Raw genomic sequence first — 20,379 nt, 5'->3', positions numbered from 1 at the left:
TTTTGTTGTAGGTATTTCTGGTAGTTATCTCAGAATCTTAAGGAAAGATGATAGTGTGTAAATAAGCAAAAATAAAATGATAAACTAATCACAGAAGTACCTTTTGTTTCATTGAGTATATAAGAAAAAAATTTTGAAAATAACTAGGGTTGACACGGGAAAGAAGGCCACGTGACTGCAGAGGCAGAGATGGGAATGGTGCAGCATAAGCCAAGGGACGCCAGAGACCGCTGGGCATCACGGGAAGCTAGGAGACAAGGAGGGATTCTTCCCCAGAGCCTTTAGAGGGAGCCTGGCTCTGCTGACACCCTTATGTTGGACTTTTAGCCTCCAGAACTGTGAGAGGACAGATTTCTGTTTGTGGTTATTTGTTACCAGGGCCTGAGAGTTGTTTTCGGGGAACACGTAGGAAACCCTGGATTACCATTGTTAAATAACGAAAAGTCAACTGTGTAAATTTTAAAGATTTAATTGGTTTTATTGAGCAGTTCATGAGTCGGGCAGCATCCCATCTAGCAAGTAGAGAGGAGCTCCCAAGGGCTACAGAAAAGAAAAGGTTTTCAAAGGCAAGACAAAGAAGTCTAAGCAAGGAAGATTTATTTCAGGCATAGGTAACCTACTTATGGGGGACGGAAGAAGTCTTTGTGGCAGGTTACTTCATCTTCCTTTGGGGCATGGTGACCGATTACCTCATTGGTGTTGACCAGAAAATTCCTGGTTAAGACTACATTTCTGGGGGAAGGTGAAGCTTCAGTTAGGTTAGTAGTGTGACCTAGCATAAGTGACTCCACCTGGGGCCTCTGGTTTTCTTTTTAACACCAAACTAATTTTGAAAATGCTCCTACAGAAAGAAAAATATTCAGTTTTTTGGGGTGGTGGGGCACATAACGTTCACATATTTTGAAACAACTTAAAAAAAAAACCCAGTAAAACCTATGCAGGTAAGCTCATTGCTGTAACAAACAGACCTCCCAAACACAATGAACTTTATTTACTATAGTAAATAAATAAGATGAGAGTACTTTCAAGATAATTCGAATCAGTTTCCCAGGAGTCCAAGCGTTAGCAAGTTATATCTGCTGCTGTTAGTTAACTGGCAGGACCCTTCTAGAGGGATATCTAACAGTCAAGTGAAGAAGCCTTCAGAATATGCATGCCCCTTAACCCAGCAGTTTCTCTTCCTTCAATTATACTTTAGAATTAAGGTGGCGCGCAACTAGATAATTCTCGAGCTGCTGGCATGAGTTAGCGCAGACTGTAGCTCCCAAACTTGCCTTCTGGGAATCGCTGGTGAAATCCGTGTAGGGCTTTGTAGGTCTAAGGGAGGAACCGGGGAAGTCTGGGACACGCCCCTCGGTGATTCCCAGCGCAGAGTACACACTAGGCACCTGGGCAGGTGTTTTTGCTTTCTGTTTGTTAATACCTGGCCACCAGGACCAGGCACTAGCATTTTTAAAGGCTCTCGGGGAACTTCCAATGCACAGCTAAGGCCCAGAATCAACGCCCTTGGGGAGGCTGCGTAAAAAGTTGTACAACAATTTTGTAAACGAATGTTTATTGGAAACATTTTACGAAAATCTTGTTAAAGTAACCGTGTACAAAAGCTCGTGTGCAGTATGATTCCATTTCCTCAAATAGGAGTGTAAGACTGGAAATTAACTTTGGTTATGAGAAATGCGTGGTTTTTATAGCTATTAGCACTTAAAAAGGTTTCACCATGAACAGCCAGGTGTGTTATATTAAGAAAACTTCAGCTTTTTTTTTGGCTGCATTGGGTCGTCGTTGTGGCGCTTGGGCTCAGTAGTTGTGGCTCGCGGGCTCTAGAGTGCAGCCTCAGTAGTTGTGGCGCGTGGGCTTAGCTGCTCCACAGCATGTGGGATCTTCCCGGACCAGGGCTCGAACCCGTGTCCCCTACCTTGGCAGGCAGATTCTTAACCACTGTGCCACCAGGGAAGCCCCAACTGTTCAGATTATAAGATGCATTTTTCCAGACAATAACGTCACCCAAAAAAAAAAAAAAAAAAAAAAAAAGAAAATAACTAGGGTTGGGTGTTTTGGGTTTTTTTAAAGGAAATAGAAAATCACCTTGACAAGGACACAGAAGGCTACGATGTGGTGCTTGATGCTATAGACACGATGCAGCGAGTAGCCTGGCACATCAACGACATGAAGCGGAAGCATGAACACGCCGTCCGGTTACAGGTGAGGCCTCAGGGTGACAGTGCCTGGTGGGGCTGCGGCCCTATGACTTGTTATCATTTCCCAAATCAGATATTAAGGCGGTTCAGTGTTGCACATCATTCATGGTCTTCATCATAGATCTCCTTGAGAAAACATCAGGACATCGATAATACCAGTCATTGTTTACTGGCTATTAAAGAGAAAGGTACATTGTAACATTCAAACTAGTAGTTCGCTCATAGCCCCTTCCGTGACCCAAATTAAAAATTTGAGTCTCCCAAGGCCTTATTTTATATTAATTACCAATAAGCAATTCTTGCTGAAAGCAACTCTCTCCAAACTGCTTTTTGTTTTTTGCTTTTATAAATTTATTTATCTTGGGCTGTGTTGGGTCTTCGTTGCTGCACGCGGGCTTTCTCTAGTTGCGACGAGCGGGGGCTGCTCTTTGTTGTGGTGCGCGGGCTTCTCATTGCGGTGGCTTCTCTTATTGCGGAGCACGGGCTCTAGGCACGTGGGCTTCAGTAGTTGTGGCTCACGGGCTCTAGAGCACAGGCTCAGTAGTTGAGGCGCATGGGCTTAGTTGCTCCGCAGCACGTGGGATCCTCCTGGACCAGGGCTCGAACCCGTGTGCCCTGCATTGGCAGGCGGATTCTTAACCACTGCGCCACCAGGGAAGCCCTCCAAACTGTTTAAAGGGGTTTTAAGCCTCTGTTCCTCTCTCACTAGTTCATGCAAAATCATGAGGTGGCGAACATGTGGTGATGGGACAGGGGACTCAGAGGAAGGAGAGCTAAGTCTGGAACCAGGTCCTTGGCAGTTTCACTGGGGAGGAGACTTCACCACTGCATTTTAGATTCCTCACTTTTAAAATAAGACACGTTTACTAAGGTCCCTTCCTTTATCCACATTTTGAGCCCTGAATTCCTGGGAACTTCGGATACATGCTAAGTTGGCGATCATGTCCTGGGCATCTCAAAAGATGCACTATTTAAAAACAAAAGGTCACATGGGCCCAGAGGCTAGTCCTAAGCTCCTTGTTGTCCCTGGAGTAAAAGCAAAGCCCAGGGTGACTCCATGCTATGCAGAGCACCTACATCCGACTCAGGAGGGAAAAAAGCTACGCTCTTCAGGCCATACCTCCGAACAAAACTCAAGGTTTCGGGACTTCTGTGGTGGCACAGTGGTTAGGAATCCACCTGCCAATGCAGGGGACACGGGTTCGAGCCCTGGTCTGGGAAGATCCCACATGCCGTGGAGCAGCTAAGCCCGCGTGCCACAACTACTGAAGCCCACGCGCCTAGAGCCCGTGTTCCACAGCAAGAGAAGCCACCGCAATGAGAAGCCCGCGCACCGCAATGAAGAGTATCCCCCGCTCGCCGCAACTAGAGAAAGCCTGTGCGCAGCAGTGAAGACCCAATGCAGCCAAAAAAAAAAACTCTAGGTTTCATCTATAGGCAGCCAGAGTGTGATACGATGCAATTGACTATCAAAAATCAAAGGAAGATGACATTCTTTTTATTTTTTTATTCATTTATTTTTGGCTGCGTTGGGTCTTCGTTTTTCAAGTCAGTAGCTCTGAAGGTTTTCGTCCAGAGAATGGGGGTGAGCACATCAGGAGAAGGATGGCTGAGAGGGCCACACACCAGCAGCCTCTTTACCTGGCTTTTGAAAGACAATTCCACTGCCTTAGTAGAGGGATTATGGAGGGATGGAAAGAAGTAATTGGCAACCCGTCAATTAACAGCTTGATTCATTTCTTAACCCTTAACCCTTAAGGGTCACTGAACCCTTAAGTGACACCAGCCGTAAGTGCAGATTTATGTCACGGAGAGCAGACACATCAGACACCACGCAGGGCCCTTAGACCCTGTCGCAGGTATTTAGACATCATTCTTGAGGCTCAATAAGTGGGCCCCTGTGTCCTCGCCGTCTTGCCTTCCCAGCTCCTGTTTAATCACAGGGAACGTTCACTGTTTCAGGAGATACAGAGTTTGCTCACCAACTGGAAGGGGCCAGACCTGACCAGCTACGGGGAGCTAGTTCTCGAGGGGACCTTCCGCCTCCAGCGGGCCAAGAATGAGCGGACGCTCTTCCTCTTTGACAAGCTGCTTCTCATCACCAAGAAGAGAGACGACACGTTTACGTACAAAGCTCACATCCTGGTAGGTCCGAATAGAGGTCCCGGGCGAGGACTGGGGGCGCTGGTTCCATCCTCTTGCGAGCCTGCCTCCCCCTCTCTGCCCGCCCCTCCAGTGCGGCAACCTCATGCTGGTGGAAGTGATCCCGAAGGAGCCCCTCAGCTTCAGCGTCTTCCACTACCAGAACCCCAAGCTGCAGCACACCGTTCAGGTACCAGCACTCCCTCGCCTCCCCGCGCAACCCCTCACCCTTGTGCGTCATGCCCGGAGGCCTTTGCAGGGCTTTCTGGCCACCCCACGTGTGTCCCATCCAGTCAGAGGGTCTTAGGAGTGTCTGTGTCTTGTGACTGGTGGGGTTGCATGACTGTCCACATCTCCTCCTGGTAGGCGAAGTCGCAGCAAGACAAACGCCTGTGGGTTCTGCACCTGAAGAGGCTGATCCTGGAGAATCATGCGGCGAAGATTCCAGCTAAGGTAAGACCGTGAGGGCAGCAAACAGCAAAACTGCAAGGAATTCAAGTCCCAGAAAGACAGCCTGGCGGCAGTAAATGGGCATCTTCAAAATTAAGACAGTTGAGAGATAGGCTACGTAAGGATCAACCGAACCAGCCATTGGTACTGAAAAGATTCATATGTAGGGAGACTCTCGGTGGAGAGTTTTTGGTTTGTTGTTGTTGTTCCTTTTGAGGCTTGAAAGAAGAAAAATAAGGAAAAGACTGTAGGGGAATTTCTAGAGAACTAGTAGAAAATAAAGGCAGTCATGAGAATTATTCAGAGGTGTGCTAAGCACCTAGGGTGAATAAAGCTGGCTTAGGCTCTGTGGGAAGCAAGACCCAGACTCAGCCGTGAAGGAATTTGCAGACCAGGGAGCTGGTCATATAAATGATATGATGAATTAATAGAGGTGTAAGCCAAGTATTGCGGAAGAATAAAGTGTTCGATTTTACAGTAGAGTGAGGAGAGGAAGGAAAATGCCTGTTTCCTCAGTCTTGAAGGATGAGGAATTTTTTTATTAAGTGGGGGAAGAGAAAAAGGGAAACCAAGCTGAGAGAACAGCATAAACAAAAAAACAAGGAGGTGTGAATAGGGGCCCTGTGTTCACAGCACACAGAGTGTGCCCGGACAGAAAGGTCGAGTCCTCAGGAGATGGAGTAGGACGTAAGACTAGAAAAGTGGAAAGCAGTCATCCGGCCTTGGAAGGGCTTTGAACACAAACACTGAGGACCCCGGGTTTTCGTGGTGGGAAACTACTGAAGGCTTTGGAGGAAGTGGGCGGCATGGTCCGCGCTGTGCTCTGAGAGTGTAACTTTGGGACAGTGTGACGGTTCAGCTGGTGGCGTGTGAGTGGCAGCAGGAGAAGAATTAGCCGGCTTCCACAGTGGCCTAGAGGAGAGACGAGGGGCACTGCCAGCGAGCATAAGAGAGGGGGCAGAGGCAGAGCCCATCGTGGAAGCAGAGGGAACAGGATTTTTCCCACCACGTGCATGAGGAGAGGGAGAAATAAAAGTCAAGGATGAGTCAGGAGTTGGGCCAAGAGGATGGTGGTGTGAGTTCCAAGACAGGCTGCCCAGGGGAGGGACCGATTGGATGGGCCTAAGAGGGAGCAGCAGGGACACGTGTGCAGGGGCGGGTCGGCTGCAGGGAGAGATGCAGGTCTCTCCGCACAGCCAGTCCCCGAAGCCCCGAGATCTGATAGGAGGACCTACGCAAACGTGTACAGGAAAGACGGACCCCCGGGAATCCCAACATCTAAGTGACCAGCAAGGGTTGGGGGATTTGCAGAAGAACCAAAGGAAGAGCAGCCAAATGAGGCAGTAAGAAAAGCGAAGGAGAAAAGTGTGGTAACAAAGGAAGGAATGTCACTGAGAAAGAGTGGAGTAACCATCTCAAAGCCTGCAGAGATGAAGACAGATTCAAACAGAAAAGCAGATATTAGATTTGGCAACTAAGAGATAAGGGAGAGAGGGCAGTGGGTTGACAAGAAAGGGAGAAATAAGGAACAGACTGGGTGTAGCCTTCTTTGTTAAACAAAGTTCAGAAGAGACAAACGGTGGTAGTTTGAGGGGAGGTAAGATCAAAGCAAGACGTTTTGCCCTCATGAAGAATATTGTGCACATGTAGGCTAAGGGGACAGGGAAAGGGAACAGGAGACAGTAAAGATAAGAGGTGGAACACCCCTTGGAATGTGACCCAGGGAGATGGCAGAATACGATCATCCTTAACCCCCAAATTTCGGGGATGGGGGCATGTACTGTAAATATAGTCTAATAAAAACATTAGAGTGTGAACTGATGCTGGAAGCTCAAAACTTCTTATTTACTGAAAAAGTATGCAAGAACGGCTAATGCATGCCTCCATATGTTTGCAATATGGCTTTTGAAAACATTTAAAGAATAGAAGTAATCCCATTGGTCTTAGGAACCAAAAAATTGGTGCAGCTCCAAATAAAAGTAATAAATCTATTCGCCTCTTCTACAATCATTACACTATTTATATTCACTTTACCAGTAGGTATAGGGGTTAGTCTTGGAAAGGGTCAGAAACATCTTCCCTGAGCTGGGGGAGAAGAAAAATGAGAAAGGATAAACTTTGAGGTGGACTTGAGGGAACTTAAAGTGTTTGCCTTCACTGAAGTCGGTGGTAACGGCATCTACTGGGTGAGTGAAGCAAAGATGGGGCTGGATGTCCGAGGGAAAGTGGAGGGGTTCAGAACACGTGCTAAAGAACACAGGCTAGGGACTTCCCTGGTGGCACAGTGGCTAAGAATCCGCCTGCCATCGCAGGGGACACGGGCTCGATCCCTGGTCCAGGAAGATCCCACATGCCACGGAGCAACTAAGCCCGTGCGCCACAACTACTGAGCCTGCGCTCTAGAGCCTGTGAGCCACAACTACTGAGCCCACGAGCCACAACTATTGAAGCCCACGTGCCTAGAGCCCATACTCCACATAAAGAGAAGCCACTGCAATGAGAAGCCTGCACACCGCAACGAAGAGTAGCCCCCGCTCGCCGCATCTAGAGAAAGCCCATGCGCAGCGACGAAGACCCAATGCAGCCAAAAATAAATAACTTTAAAAAAACCCACGAAAACTAAAAATAAATAAATAAAGAACACAGGCTAGCGAGTCAGCAGGGATGACTACAGTAATCTGTGAAAGGATCCTAGGCCCACTGAAGCTGGCCACCATGAATGTGTGTGATGATTCAGCAACTTCAACACTAGTGTTGAGGCGCCATGGCGTATGTGGGTTCCCCAAGGCTGAGGATTGGCAGAGCGGTGAGGGTGAAGGTTAAGTGGGCAAGGGAAGACACAGCGCCAACCAGCATCCGACCTGCAGTGACTGAACATGATTTCCAGGCTGAGTGGAGAGTGAAACCAACCGGGAAAATAGGCACAGGTTGAAGGATAAGTCAGAGAACTGGTTCAGCAAGAGTTAAGGTGGAGAGATGGAAAATACAGAGATCTGTCATTGAAGAGGGGACTTCTGGAGTCCTGCGGGAAGGGAGGGCACTTCTGGGTGATGATGAGGCCCTGGGGGGCGCTATGACTATGTGTTGCTGTTCTGGAGTGGAGGGAAGGGTGATCAGAAGTCAAGTGGCGGGGCTTCCCTGGTGGCGCAGTGGTTGAGAATCTGCCTGCCAATGCAGGGGACACGGGTTCGAGCCCTGGTCTGGGAAGATCCCACATGCCACGGAGCAACTGGGCCCGTGAGCCACAACTACTGAGCCTGAGCGTCTGGAGCCTCTGCTCCGCAACAAGAGAGGCCGCGATAGTGAGAGGCCCGCGCACCGCGATGAAGAGTGGCTCCCACTTGCTGCAACTGGAGAAAGCCCTCACACAGAAACGAAGACCCAACACAGCCAAAAATAAACATAATAAATAAATAACAAATAAAAATGTAAAAAAAAAAAAAAAAAAGAAGTCAAGTGGCGAGGAACTAAGGTGAGGGTGGAGAATGGGTGTCCACGCGTGTGGGGAAATGGCCCGTGCCCAGGCGAGGAGGAACGAAGTGGAGCAGTAAATGGGATGAGGCTCATGAGAGTAGAACTGGGTGGAAAATAAGGAGATCTGAGATTTCTGAGAAAGGAAAGTCTATTTGCTCTTTGCATAGTTTTTGAAAAGTATTTGAAGCTTGTTCTCAGGGGCTATCAGCAGTGATTCGGTGCCCAGGAAATGAATGTGCATAGGTGTGTGCTTTGACTTAAGCATGAGTCTCATCTCATCAGGGTGTTCCGAGGTGTCAGGTCTCATGCAGAGAGGTGACTGCATTTGCTTCACGGTTAGTCACTTGTTTGCTGGCCTTGTGACTCGCAATGCCCTTCTGAGCAATGGCAGTGTGTCTTTGATATGCCCCACCTGTTGTTTACCTGTCCCTGGGAAAAATCAAAACTGCCAAAGGGTTTCTGAAAAGCAGTTGTTGGCCATTACAAAATGAAACTAGCTGACAGACCTTCCTCTTTCTCCCACTCTAGGGGTGTGTATTCCAAGCAGTTTTCCCTTTATGTTTTATAATGGTTAATAGAGTCACAGTAGAACTGTGCTTTTTTTTGCCCGAGTTCCTGACCCTTTTAGATGTAAATAGATGTAAACATTCTATTTTTTTTAGCTACAGCTTCTTGAGCACACATCCACTGTGCTGAGTACTTTATATTCTTATTTCACCCTTAGCAAAACACCTTACGAGAAAGGGCTTATTCTCCCCATTCTAGAGAAATAAAAACAGAGGCTCAGAGACGGAAAGTAAACTGCCCAAGTTTATGCAACTAGTATACAACTTAGCCCAGATTCAAACCCAGTTCTTCCTGGATCCAAAGTTGATCTTAACCACATTATTCCTAGGGAAAATGAAAACACACTTACTTAATATACTTTATCCACTATGAGCTTACGATAATTTTCTATTTTATTTAAGCAGGATTATTACTAAGTTGAAGTTTTCTCTCTTCTCAAGATTGTTTCTTAAGTTATTTTCTTAAAGCTTTCAAACTATATTTACTCCTATCAAATAAAAGAGTTACATAATGGGAACAAACATCAAAAACTGTACCACCGTTCTACTGTTAACACAGCTGTAGAGGTTAGGTTCCTCGTAACCTCCTTCCATTCCTTTAATTCAGTGATAGTCTCGGGCTGACCCCTAGTGGAAAAATGTGGGAATAGACTTTTTTTGAAATTAAATGTCAAGACAAGAAAAAAAAATACTGAGTTCTCGAAGTCAAGTTTATAGATACCAAGAAACTTTCTGGAAATTAGCCATATGGTCCATCTATATACGTGGTATATAAACTAAATTTCATCCAGATTAGTTGGGAATAAAGTTCAGGTAGAGACTGTTGCATTTTATATATTCGCATGGTTCTGCCAATGCACTTCACGGAAATTGAGCTAACGTTTGTGTCTGAAATTAACTTCAACTACTAACCTCAAACTCTGAATGTATGATAAAAATATCAGTGTCATAAAAATCTAAGCATTTGTTTTCTCAAAATTAAGGTGACTGCATCGTTTTGTGTTTTTTTGTTGTTTTTTTTTTTGGTTGCCCCTTAGCCCAGACATTTTTACTGTGATATCATCACATACTGTGACAAAGTATTAGTAAAATTATTTTTAAAGTTATTTTTAGCATAATGTTTGTAGGTTCCATTACACTACCTTGAAAAATGAAAATGACATGAAAGAGGCGAGAAAGCCTACCTAATTTTTTTCTTCTTTGAATCCTCAGGCAAGATGATTCATGTTAAGGCCATTAACTTATCTTTTCACTGTTCCCTAAACATTGATAACATATGGCAATAATTACACAAAAAGAAGCCTCAAAGCAATAAAGTTCAGAAGCTCGGGGTTGAGGTGGGGAGAAGTTTGTATGCAGGGAAAGCAAGAGTCAAGGTCATCAGGGCCTGTGGAAGTAAATGGTAACTAACTTGGGTTGAGTGCCTGTCATTTGGTCCTGGTAGCAACTTTGAAAGGTCGCTCCTATCTTATCATCTTAAGGTCGAAGAAACACATGCAGGAATGTGAGAGCACCTGCCTAGTTAAGTGCTAGAGCCAGGATCACAAGCCAAGTCCTCCAGGGTCCTTCTCCCACACCGAAGCTCTTTCTCCCCCTCTGGGAGATTCTAGGGCACACACAAGTGATGGTAGGTACAGGGGTGCTGGGAGAGTCAGCTGATGATAATCGCATACTATTTGGAAGGAGAGAGGAACTGTCCAGCAACTATTTTGCATTCAGCTCAAAAGACTTATAATGCCCCAGTGATATGGGGAGGGCTGGTGGTGTAGATCCTAGGCCCTGTCCCTTGAGCCTTTGGTTTCCATAGGTCAGGGCTGGATTCAGTAGACCAGGGCTGGGTAGCAGGAATCTAGATTTTATGATACGCTGCTCAGCCAGGTTTTTGAACCTCTAGTGAAAGTTTGTTTCTCTCTCTCCCTCTTATTTTCCCTTCCTCCTCCTCCTCCCTACCTGTGTCTCCTTCCCCTTCCCTCTCCCTCCTTCCCTCCCTCCTTCCCTTCCTTCTTTCTTTCCAGGTGAGGGCTGTAAGCTTAGCTCTGGGGCACCAGTGGTGCAGCATCTACCACCCACACAAGGACGCTCATCCGTTGGAATCCCTTGAACTATGTGTTAATGCCTAAAAGAAATGAGTTGTTTGGTTTTTTTAAAGCTTTTCCAAAACCACTCATTCAGGTGGGATAAGACCTGTATTAGGATTGGTAGTTTAAAGAAGAAACAAAAAAAGGTCATTGCAATTATAGCTACACCTTCTTTCTTTCAGGCCAAGCAAGCCATACTTGAAATGGATGCCATTCGTAAGTTTTGTTTTCTACACAATTTGAAATCTCATTGTCTCCTTGTATCTCTCAAGTCTCTGTCTTCAAGTTTATGGAGAATGTCAATTGTGAGAAAGTAGCAGCTCTCTATTCACTGTTTTAACAAACAGAGCCAGCAGACAGTATACCCTCTTCCTAACCCATTGGCTTGTTTCTACACTGATTTCTCGGTTCATCTGTGAGCTCCCGGATGGCTTGCCACTGGTCTCTGCATCAACTCACAATGTAAGATATGCTTCCAGGGTCACTCTTGCCCCACCTCTGCCACCACCAAAAATGAAGGTCCCACAGTGCATTTCCCACCTCACTCCATTAGCGGAAAATCTATGTTGATTATCTGCAATAATACGCTAACTAGATAGGTATTGGTTTTCCTGATGCAGCTCACATTTTAAAATTACAACTGCCCCACATATGTTATTGTGTCTCTGGACTTCTCATAGCAGTCAGAGAATAAATATAAGTGAGGTCTTCTAAACTAAGACCTGTTCAAAGCACTTATCACATCCTTGTTATCTCCCAGATTAAATAGAATTTAAGAAGAAGCAATAGCTTTAAAGACTTACAGCCAGGTCTGACAGAAACTTTTACTTAAAACTTTCTAAATAACTTACTTTTGAGGAATCTTTCCCCAAGAGCAAACACTGATTCACTTACCCCACCCTACCCCAGCCCACCCCCCAGCCTGCTGGTTGTTAATTCTCTGGGGGGGGGGGTGGAAATAAAGAAACATTACTGAAGTAGAAAAATGAGCACGGCCACTGTCACTGAGATTCCCCACGGCACGTCCATCAGATCCCGAGAAATGATGCAAGGTGATCCCCACCAGAGAGCTGGGCTGGGGCTCCCTGCCCTGTGTTCTCTGAATCCGCTTATTTTATTCAGTGGAAATCTCTCTAAGATTCTTTTTACTGAGGTATAGTTGATTTACAGTATTATATAAGTTATAGGTATACAACAATTTTTAAAGATTATACTCTAGTTGTAGTTATTTTGAAATATTAGCTATATTCCCTCTGCTGTACAATATACCCCTTATTTCTTCTATAAATATATATATATATGTATATAATATATATGGAGACTCTGAAGAGAAGGCAAGGTCACGGATGGGCATGTGAGAATTAGGAGAAAAGATGGAGGAAGATGGGGATCCAGAGAGGTCAGCTGTTCAATGTGAGTAGCTACATTCAACATTGTTTATTTATTCCCAGGCTCTGAGCTAGCTCTTGGACACCATTAAGATTCTGTGAGCACGCAGAATGATGTGAAGCCTCTAATCGGTGCCATGTGCCTCTCTGCCAGGCCAGGCCTGGGCCGGGGCAGCTCAGCCTAGGAAAATAACCTTACTTGCCCTACCCTGACTTTGGTCTCAGCTGGCTGTGAACAGAGTAGGCCAGTCCATTGGACCAAATGGCCTCTGACACTGGAGAAGTATATGTGGTCTTTAACAATCCTCAGAACTTTCTTGCACTTCAGATGCCCTTGAAGAGCCTTAACCCCAATTTGAAGAATGCCAGTCTATGGCTGTGTCCTAAAATTGTTTACCCTCAGGCTTTAGGGTGCAGATGATCTTTGAATATGCTGCAGTACTTTAGGATTAGACCAGATTTTCTTAATCCAAAACCTGTGTACCCCTTAGATGAAATAAAATGAAAACCCCTTCTCTGGGAAGAGAACCTAAACCATTCATCACATGTTCAAAGGAGCCATGTCTAGAAAAATATGGAGAGTTGCTGCCCAGGAAGACAGCTTCCACGGGGCAGGAAGGGCTCGTCTCCCTCCACCGCCACGCCGGGCACAAATGCCTCACAAAATTGCTACCTGGAGGGAATTCTCCATTTGGTTTTACCTTGACAGGGCCTCTGTTGTGGCCCATCGCCGCAGTCTGTCGGGGGCCTTGGTAGCAAGTTCAGCTGCAGGGATTTTTATGTTCATGGAATTGACTGACCACTGTGGGTCTCAGAGTTGCAGGTGAGTCTGAGTGAGAGTAGGAAGTTATCACACCCTACACATTTGAACTAACTTTCTAGTAAGAGTAGAGCCAATGGGTATAGCTCTCTCTGCCAGAGAGTGAAAAAAAGAGTACAGAGGAAGAGTGCCTGTGTGTGCCTGGTGGGTGTGGGCGGGGTTGGGGAAGGGGGTGTGGTCTAGCTTGCTAACACACTTCAGCAGTCAGTAAACAGAAAGTCTGGAGATGCATATTCAACACCAGTTATGGCAGGAGGGATTCCACCATGCCTGAGGAAAAAGAATAAATCCATAGGTATCCAAGACAAGTCCCGCCCATTTTCTGAGACGTCATGGGACACTTCATTCTTATAGATGCATGTGGTTCTTACTTTACAGATTACCCAGGCTTCTGTTACAGTCCCGAGGGAGAGACAAAAGCCTTTTGTGGCTCTAAAGATGGCTCTGCTCCATATCGGCTAAGAAGAAAATCCGGTAAATAGGATGCGGTAATCAAGATAATTATGGGGCGTTAGTCGTGAAAGTCCCTTTCAGTCTGACAAAAAGGTATATTCTTTCCGGTTTTTGAGCACACCGCCAGTTTGAATACCTTTGAGAATGCCTCCAGGTGGGGCTCTCAAGCTTTGGTTCTAAAACTCTTTCTACTTAACTCTCTACTTTCCAGTGAATATAAAAAAACATGTCAGTCAACTAAGTTCACTTTGTATAGCATGTTATTACCATTGGCCTGCAGGTACTTAAATGCTATTTACTGTCGCTAGTGAAAAATTGTATCGTGTAAATGACACATCCCAAAGATTATTCAAACCTAAAATTTTAACACACATTTGTTAAACCAGACTACATGTAGTATCCCCTTAGCCCTCAGATTTTTTTTTTCCATTTAAATCAGCATTTATTGAGTATCTACCTAATGTTCTGCACTGTACTAAAAACTGGGAATGTACGAATAATACACAGGATTCCTGCTTGCAAGGAGTTTGTAGTCTAGTGGGAGAGTCAAAAAGGTTGAATAAATACCAGTTCATACAGTGGAACTGTGGTAGAGGTTGAATGGAAGAAAGAGCGGGGAGACAAAGGAGAGAGGTGAACCCTCTAGAAAGGAGAGAGAAGGCCATACAGAGCAGAGGACCAGTACCCCAGATGGAATCTGGGGGCTGAGGAGCCTGATGGGGTGGGCATAGCATACGCAAAGGCCCTGAGACTTGAGCCAGCGTACCTTAGATCAGACAGCTATTGCCAGTTGTTTGGCCTGTCTGCAAGGTGGGCCGGAGGTGGAGGTGGGCAAGGTCAATCGGAAAGAGATGTGGTTGGAAGTACAGATTGGGCCCTGATCATGGAAGGCCGAGTAGGCCACGCAGAGGGTTTGAACTTGATCCTGCAAGCTATGGAAGGATTTTAAGCAATGAAATGTTTGCCTTTTAAAATGAGAGTTCTGGCTCGATGTGGAAAATGAGGTAGGCAGGGAGAATTGGTAGGAGGCTGTTCCTCTAGTTTGGACGAGAGATGGTAAAGGTTTGGAATAAGACAGTGGTGACTGGGGTGGAGTGTTCCTGGGATCCCACAAGACCATGATGGATGAAAACAGAAGAAACTTAAAATGATGTCCTGGTCGCTAACTAGGGAGGGTAATGTGAGTGACAACTAAGGTAAGAATCCAAATGGAAGAGCAGATGGGGGAGACTGGTGACCTGAGATTGGGACATGTTGAGTTTGCTGGGTCTATGGGCATGTTGGGGACGTGTCAGACGGACAGTTGGCATCTGAGACCTGGAGCTTGGGGTAGGGCTCTGGCAGAAGAATATAAAATTGAACATTATCCGCTTATAGGTGATAGTTAAAGCTCAGAACATTGCTGTACTAGTTGGTAGGGTTGGTTTTCTGTTAGGTGACTCCAGATTGCACAGCTTAATATTTATCCTACAGTTTTGACGGAGTGAATGTCTTGCTGCTAAGTATCTCTAAGCAATCAGGATTTAGGTGAATTTGATAGAAAATTTCTAGAGCTCAATTCATTTGCCCATAAGCTAATAATTCACTTATAAAGAAAAAAACTTGATTTGGTTTTGCAAATGATGCTGGCCTTATTTTTTCACTCAGAACCTTCCTCAAGATCGCATAAAGTTTTGAAGACCAGCGGTAAGTCCTAAAATACCTTTCTTTTTTCATTCTTGTTGATATCCACTAAGTCAAACCATACACAAAAAAATAAACACCAGATGAATTACAGATTGGCAGATTTGATTAACCCCATTATAAAATGTAAAGCTGAATGACATAAAATGTTTGCAGCATAGATAATGGGCATAAAAAGATGAATGTTGATGTTAAGAAATCCCATATATCAAAAAGAAAGGACAGGGGCTTCCCTGGTGGCGCAGTGGTTAAGAATCTGCCTGCCAACGCAGGGGACATGGGTTCGAGCCCTGGTCCGGGAAGATCCCACATGCCATGGAGCAACTAAGCCTGTGCACCACAACTACTGAGCCTGAGCTCTAGAGCCCGCGAGCCACAGCTACTGAAGCCCGCATGCCTAGAGCCTGTGCTCCGCAACAAGAGAAGCCATCGCAATGAGAAGCCCTCGCACCGCAACGAAGAGTAGCCCCTGCTCTCTGCAACTAGAGAAAGCCCGTGTGCAGCAAAAAAGATCCAACGCAGCCAAAAAATTAATTAATTAATTAATTAATTAATTAATTAAATCTATTAAAAAAAGAAAGGACAAAGGACTCTTTCTTTTTTTTCTTTTTAAATAAATTTATTTTATTATATTTTATTTTATTTATTTATTGTTTCTGGCTGTGTTGGGTCTTCGTTGCGGTGCGCGTGCTTCTCATTGCAGTGGCTTCTCTTGTTGCGGAGCCCGAGCTCTAGGCAAACGGGCTTCAGTGGTTGTGGCATGTGGGCTCAGTAGATGTGGACTCTTTTTTGAAAGGCAGAGAATATAATCGGGCAGTTTCACAGAAGAAACACAAACTGCCAATAAAATTTACAAATGGTCTCCTATATTAGTGATCAGAAAAATCATACATTTAAATGAGATAAATGGAGGGGAGAAAGCTGTGGGCTTGGCCAAAAGAAAAGAAAAGCAGGCACTCTGAAACTGTTGGTGTATAAATTTCTGCAACCTTTTTGGAGCAAAATTTGTTAATGCCCATTTAAATTTAAGATGTGTATTTGCTCTTGAACCAACAATTTCAAATTTTTCACCTATAGAAATTTCACAAGGTACACTTCCTGTATAGAAGTGCTCACCCAAGTGAGCACAGATCTATGAGTATCTGTGTTCTTTGCAGAGTTTATAACAAGACACCACATAAGATGCCCATCTAGTAGGAAATAGTTTTAAAAGTTGTAGTAAATTCTGGAATACTACATGGAATATTCTGCAGCTATCAAAAAGCGTCAAGTACATATCTGTCTACTGATAAGAGTGTCTACATATATTTAGCAGGAAATTCAATTTTGCATATTGCACCTTTAAGAACAAAAAAACTGTGCATTGTTGTGGGATTGGGGCAGTGGGCATGGGACCTGGGAAGATGAACGTCAAACTTTTAAGTGTGGCTACCTCTAATGGGTGGAATTTGTGGAGAGGGTTTGATCACTTTTTACTTTCAGTGCTTCTGTAATTAAACAGCGTGGAAAGATGAGACACACATGATCAGAGTATCGTAAGGGCATCTATGAGGATGTGGCTAGTGAATCTCTCCCCACAATTCCTCTTGCACCCTCCTTAGCACAGTGCCAAGGTGACCCTGTTGATAAGTGCTGTATCTTCAGTTAAAGCCAATAGAATATTTAAAAATTAACAGAAGCATAATCTTATGTTTAAGTGAGTTTCATGGCTTAGGGCATGTGGATTTTTTTTTCAGGTAATATATATTTGGGTGGGGGGAAGCTTTTGAAACATATTAATATGAATTGGTCCATTGCTCTCAGGGATTTAAGGAAGATACTTATCACTCAGATACATGTATGGTTGTTTTACATGTAGTACAAGATCTATACTTAGATAACTGAGAGGCATTTTCTAAAAATTAGGTCTAAAGAGCCCAGAGACGCTTGGGCTTCAGTTATTAACAATAAGTTTAAAAGCCCTATAAAATATGAGTGCTTACCTATGTATGAGAGAGACATTTTTAATCCTCAAACTTAAAAAATAAAAAAACTTTTATTTTTCAGAAACAGCACAAGACATCCAAAAGGTAAGTACTATTACATTTCTTATTTTGAAATGTTTACTTTAGGTGCCCTTTATACCTACCCTTTCCTTATATATCTCATCTCCAGCTAATCTTCCAAGTGTAAACAATTATTTTACATGTTGAAATAGATTTAAGTTAGGGCTCGTCCTTATCAACTCTCCCCCCACCTCACCACCCCAGCTTCATCTCTCAGAGCCAAGGCAATGATTTCTTCATCCTTCTGCCCCACCTCTCTATTCAGAAGCTATTACCTTAAGATGTAACACCCGGGCTTCCCTGGTGGCGCAGTGGTTAAGAATCCGCCTGCCAATGCAGGGGACACGGGTTCGAGCCCTGGTCTGGGAAGATCCCACATGCCGCGGAGCAACTAAGCCCGTGTGCCACAACTACTGAGCCTGAGCTCTAGAGCCCGCGAGCCACAACTACTGAAGCCTGCGCGCCTAGAGCCCGTGCTCCGTGACAAGAAAAGCCATCGCAATGAGAAGCCCACGCACCGCAACAAAGAGTAGCCCCTGCTCACTGAAACTAGAGAAAGCCTGTGCACAGCGACGAAGACCCAACACAGCCAAAAGTAAAATAATAATAATAAAATAAAATTAATTAATTTTAAAAAAAAAAGAAACACCCACACAGGGCTAGTGTGGTGCACCCCACATTGCCCTGTGCCTCTGTGCATGTATGACTGAGGCTCTTGCATCCTGAGTATTTGCTCCCTTTTCAAAGCATCAGACTTCAGTCACAAAGATCCCCATCTAAGAATATGGTCCTGCTGCTGGTATAAAAGGTGTGATCATATGTGGTATAATGAAACTTCACTATATCAAGCTTTGATTTTTCTCCCTCCAATAAAAGGTTAGGAGAGGCAGAATAAAAATGGTATGTTGTATTAGATGTATAATCAAATTTATTACCTATGAACAACGCATATTGTATCCTGACCTGGGTAAACCACATCCAGTATGCCTACTGATCCACTGGCTTACCTAACAATGCTTAGGGGACTGAGTGCAGCTTCTTGCTTCATGCTCTGTATCTGTAGCAACGTGGCTGTGAAAATCTCCCCCGCAATTCTAGGTGCTCCACTCCTTGGCATAGGGCCAAAGTGACCCTGTTAATAAATAATGTATCTTTCAGTTTAGACGCCTAAATGTCTAAAAATCAACATGGTCTTATCTCAAAGCTATTTGCTTAAAATTACGGCATGTGGATTTTTTTCAGGTAGTACATATTTCTGTTTGGAAGCTTTTGAAATTTATTAACATGAATTGGTTCATTGTCCTGAAATATGGCATGAGATCTTGATTTTTTTAATGTACTTTGTTTTCATAAACAAACACTGGGACGGTGCCCTTGTAAGGCAGCCAAGCTATGATCACGGAGCAAGCCTGGCTTAGTACTAGCTAGGGGAATCGCTCTATTAGTCCTAGAGATACAATCTCAAGAGCTTCTCGGAAACTTTCTACGATAGTGATCAAGTCAAGTCTCCATATGGGGACTAACTAAACCTTATAAAATCTGAAGACAAGAAAGAAATAAAACACCAATGTACTTTTTTCTTAGTGGTAAAATTCCATCTCCTAACAAAAATGAATGTATACTAAATGCAGGGAGAGATTAAAGAGATAAAGAGATTAACAGTTCTCCTAGAATATACCTTCTGAAGCCGTGTTTGTGTGTGTGTGCGTGTGTGTGTAGAGCGAGAAATGGAGGGAAGGAGAGAGGGAGAGAGATTTAGCTCATATATAAACTGAGGATTAAGACATGGGTTCAAATCCATTTCTGCCATTTATAAGCTGTATGACTGTAAGCAAGTTGTTAAACCTTTCCAAGACTTAGTTTCCTAATTTATGGAATTGTTATAAAGATTAAATGTGATACGTTTTTTAATGTGCTTAGTACAGTATTTGGCACAAAACAAGTGCCCCATAAATTAGCTCTTATTATGTTATTATTAAGTAACCATAATGCTGAGAATGTGGAAAACTGTTCATCACGAGGGATCTACACTACATACTTCTGTGCTGTGTCCAATCCACATACTGATTATTTCTAAATCTAAGAGCTTCCTCAGTTCTCCTGACGATTTATTTGATATAAAATTTCAGCTTCCAAAGTACTGCTAACTTCACTTCAAGTGTAGTTACCTTTTGGGAATTCCCTGGCAGTCCGGTGGTTAGGACTCTGCACTTCCACTGCCGGGGGCACGGGTTTGATCCCTGGTTGGGGAAATAAGATCCCACAAGCCACGCAGCATGGCCAAACAAACAAACAAAAAAAGTGTAGTTACCTTAAAAATATACTTTGATATTAACAGTTCAGGTTTTCTAATTTTCTAAAATGTCTGGGAATTTTTCTGGAATGAAAGATTTTAAGAAGATATTACTTCTGGCTGTTCACAAAATTGTTTTGTTACACTTCCACAGTGTTTGATCATGATTTAACTAGCTAATACTAACTTGTTTTATTTTATAAAATGTAGTTACTGGGTACTTATATTTTATAAACATTTTACCAATGCAGTCAGTCTGAGTAAGAGGAAAAGGGAGAGATATTAAAGGGTAAAGAAAAAAAACAGAAGAGCCAAAATATAATATGATATATGTATTTGTATGTGTGCACATATATCTATATGTGTGTGTATTCATTTATTCCTACTCTTCAAATAGTCCACATTTTTACTATTTGAAAAAAGTGAACAAAAGATTAAATGACTAATTAGACGTTTTTAGCTTTAAATTTTTAATAGAAAAACAACATTCATTCAGGATAAAATTTTATCTTTGCCCTCCCTGATAGACAGACAGGTAAGCAGACAGACAGACATATTAATAGGTGAATATTCCAAGGTAATATGTATCCCAATTTCATTGATCAGTGATGAAAAATTCTTGCTAATTTGACATTTCCAATAGGTTACTATAGTGTTTTGACCAGAAAATATACCCCTGGTACTAATTAGTTTGAACCTGTCTTAACCCTTTCAAATCTTTGAAGCTAATCCCAATACCCACAGAGGGCATCAGAGGGCAATCCACTCCCTGCCTGCACAATTAAGCTC

The 20,379-nt window shown here is 43.9% G+C and overlaps 1 protein-coding gene across 9 annotated transcripts in view; it reads left to right on the top strand.

The window, feature by feature from the left end:
• Nucleotides 1-20,379, top strand: part of PLEKHG1 (pleckstrin homology and RhoGEF domain containing G1) — a 226,225-nt gene that overhangs the window by 192,978 nt on the left and 12,868 nt on the right. For all 9 annotated transcript variants that reach the window (XM_036871389.1, XM_036871390.1, XM_036871386.1 and 6 more), the window contains 8 exons: nucleotides 2,071-2,202; nucleotides 4,161-4,343; nucleotides 4,435-4,530; nucleotides 4,707-4,793; nucleotides 11,091-11,124; nucleotides 13,495-13,590; nucleotides 15,217-15,255; nucleotides 17,299-17,321. In XM_036871389.1, coding sequence (XP_036727284.1) covers nucleotides 2,071-2,202; nucleotides 4,161-4,343; nucleotides 4,435-4,530; nucleotides 4,707-4,793; nucleotides 11,091-11,124; nucleotides 13,495-13,590; nucleotides 15,217-15,255; nucleotides 17,299-17,321 — 690 coding nt within the window. The remainder of the gene's footprint in view (nucleotides 1-2,070; nucleotides 2,203-4,160; nucleotides 4,344-4,434; nucleotides 4,531-4,706; nucleotides 4,794-11,090; nucleotides 11,125-13,494; nucleotides 13,591-15,216; nucleotides 15,256-17,298; nucleotides 17,322-20,379) is intronic.

This window comes from Balaenoptera musculus, chromosome 12 (genome assembly GCF_009873245.2).
Source record: "Balaenoptera musculus isolate JJ_BM4_2016_0621 chromosome 12, mBalMus1.pri.v3, whole genome shotgun sequence".
Taxonomy (NCBI): Eukaryota; Metazoa; Chordata; class Mammalia; order Artiodactyla; family Balaenopteridae; genus Balaenoptera; species Balaenoptera musculus.
Note: the sequence above shows the minus strand (reverse complement) of the source record. Positions and strands in the feature narration are given on the sequence as shown.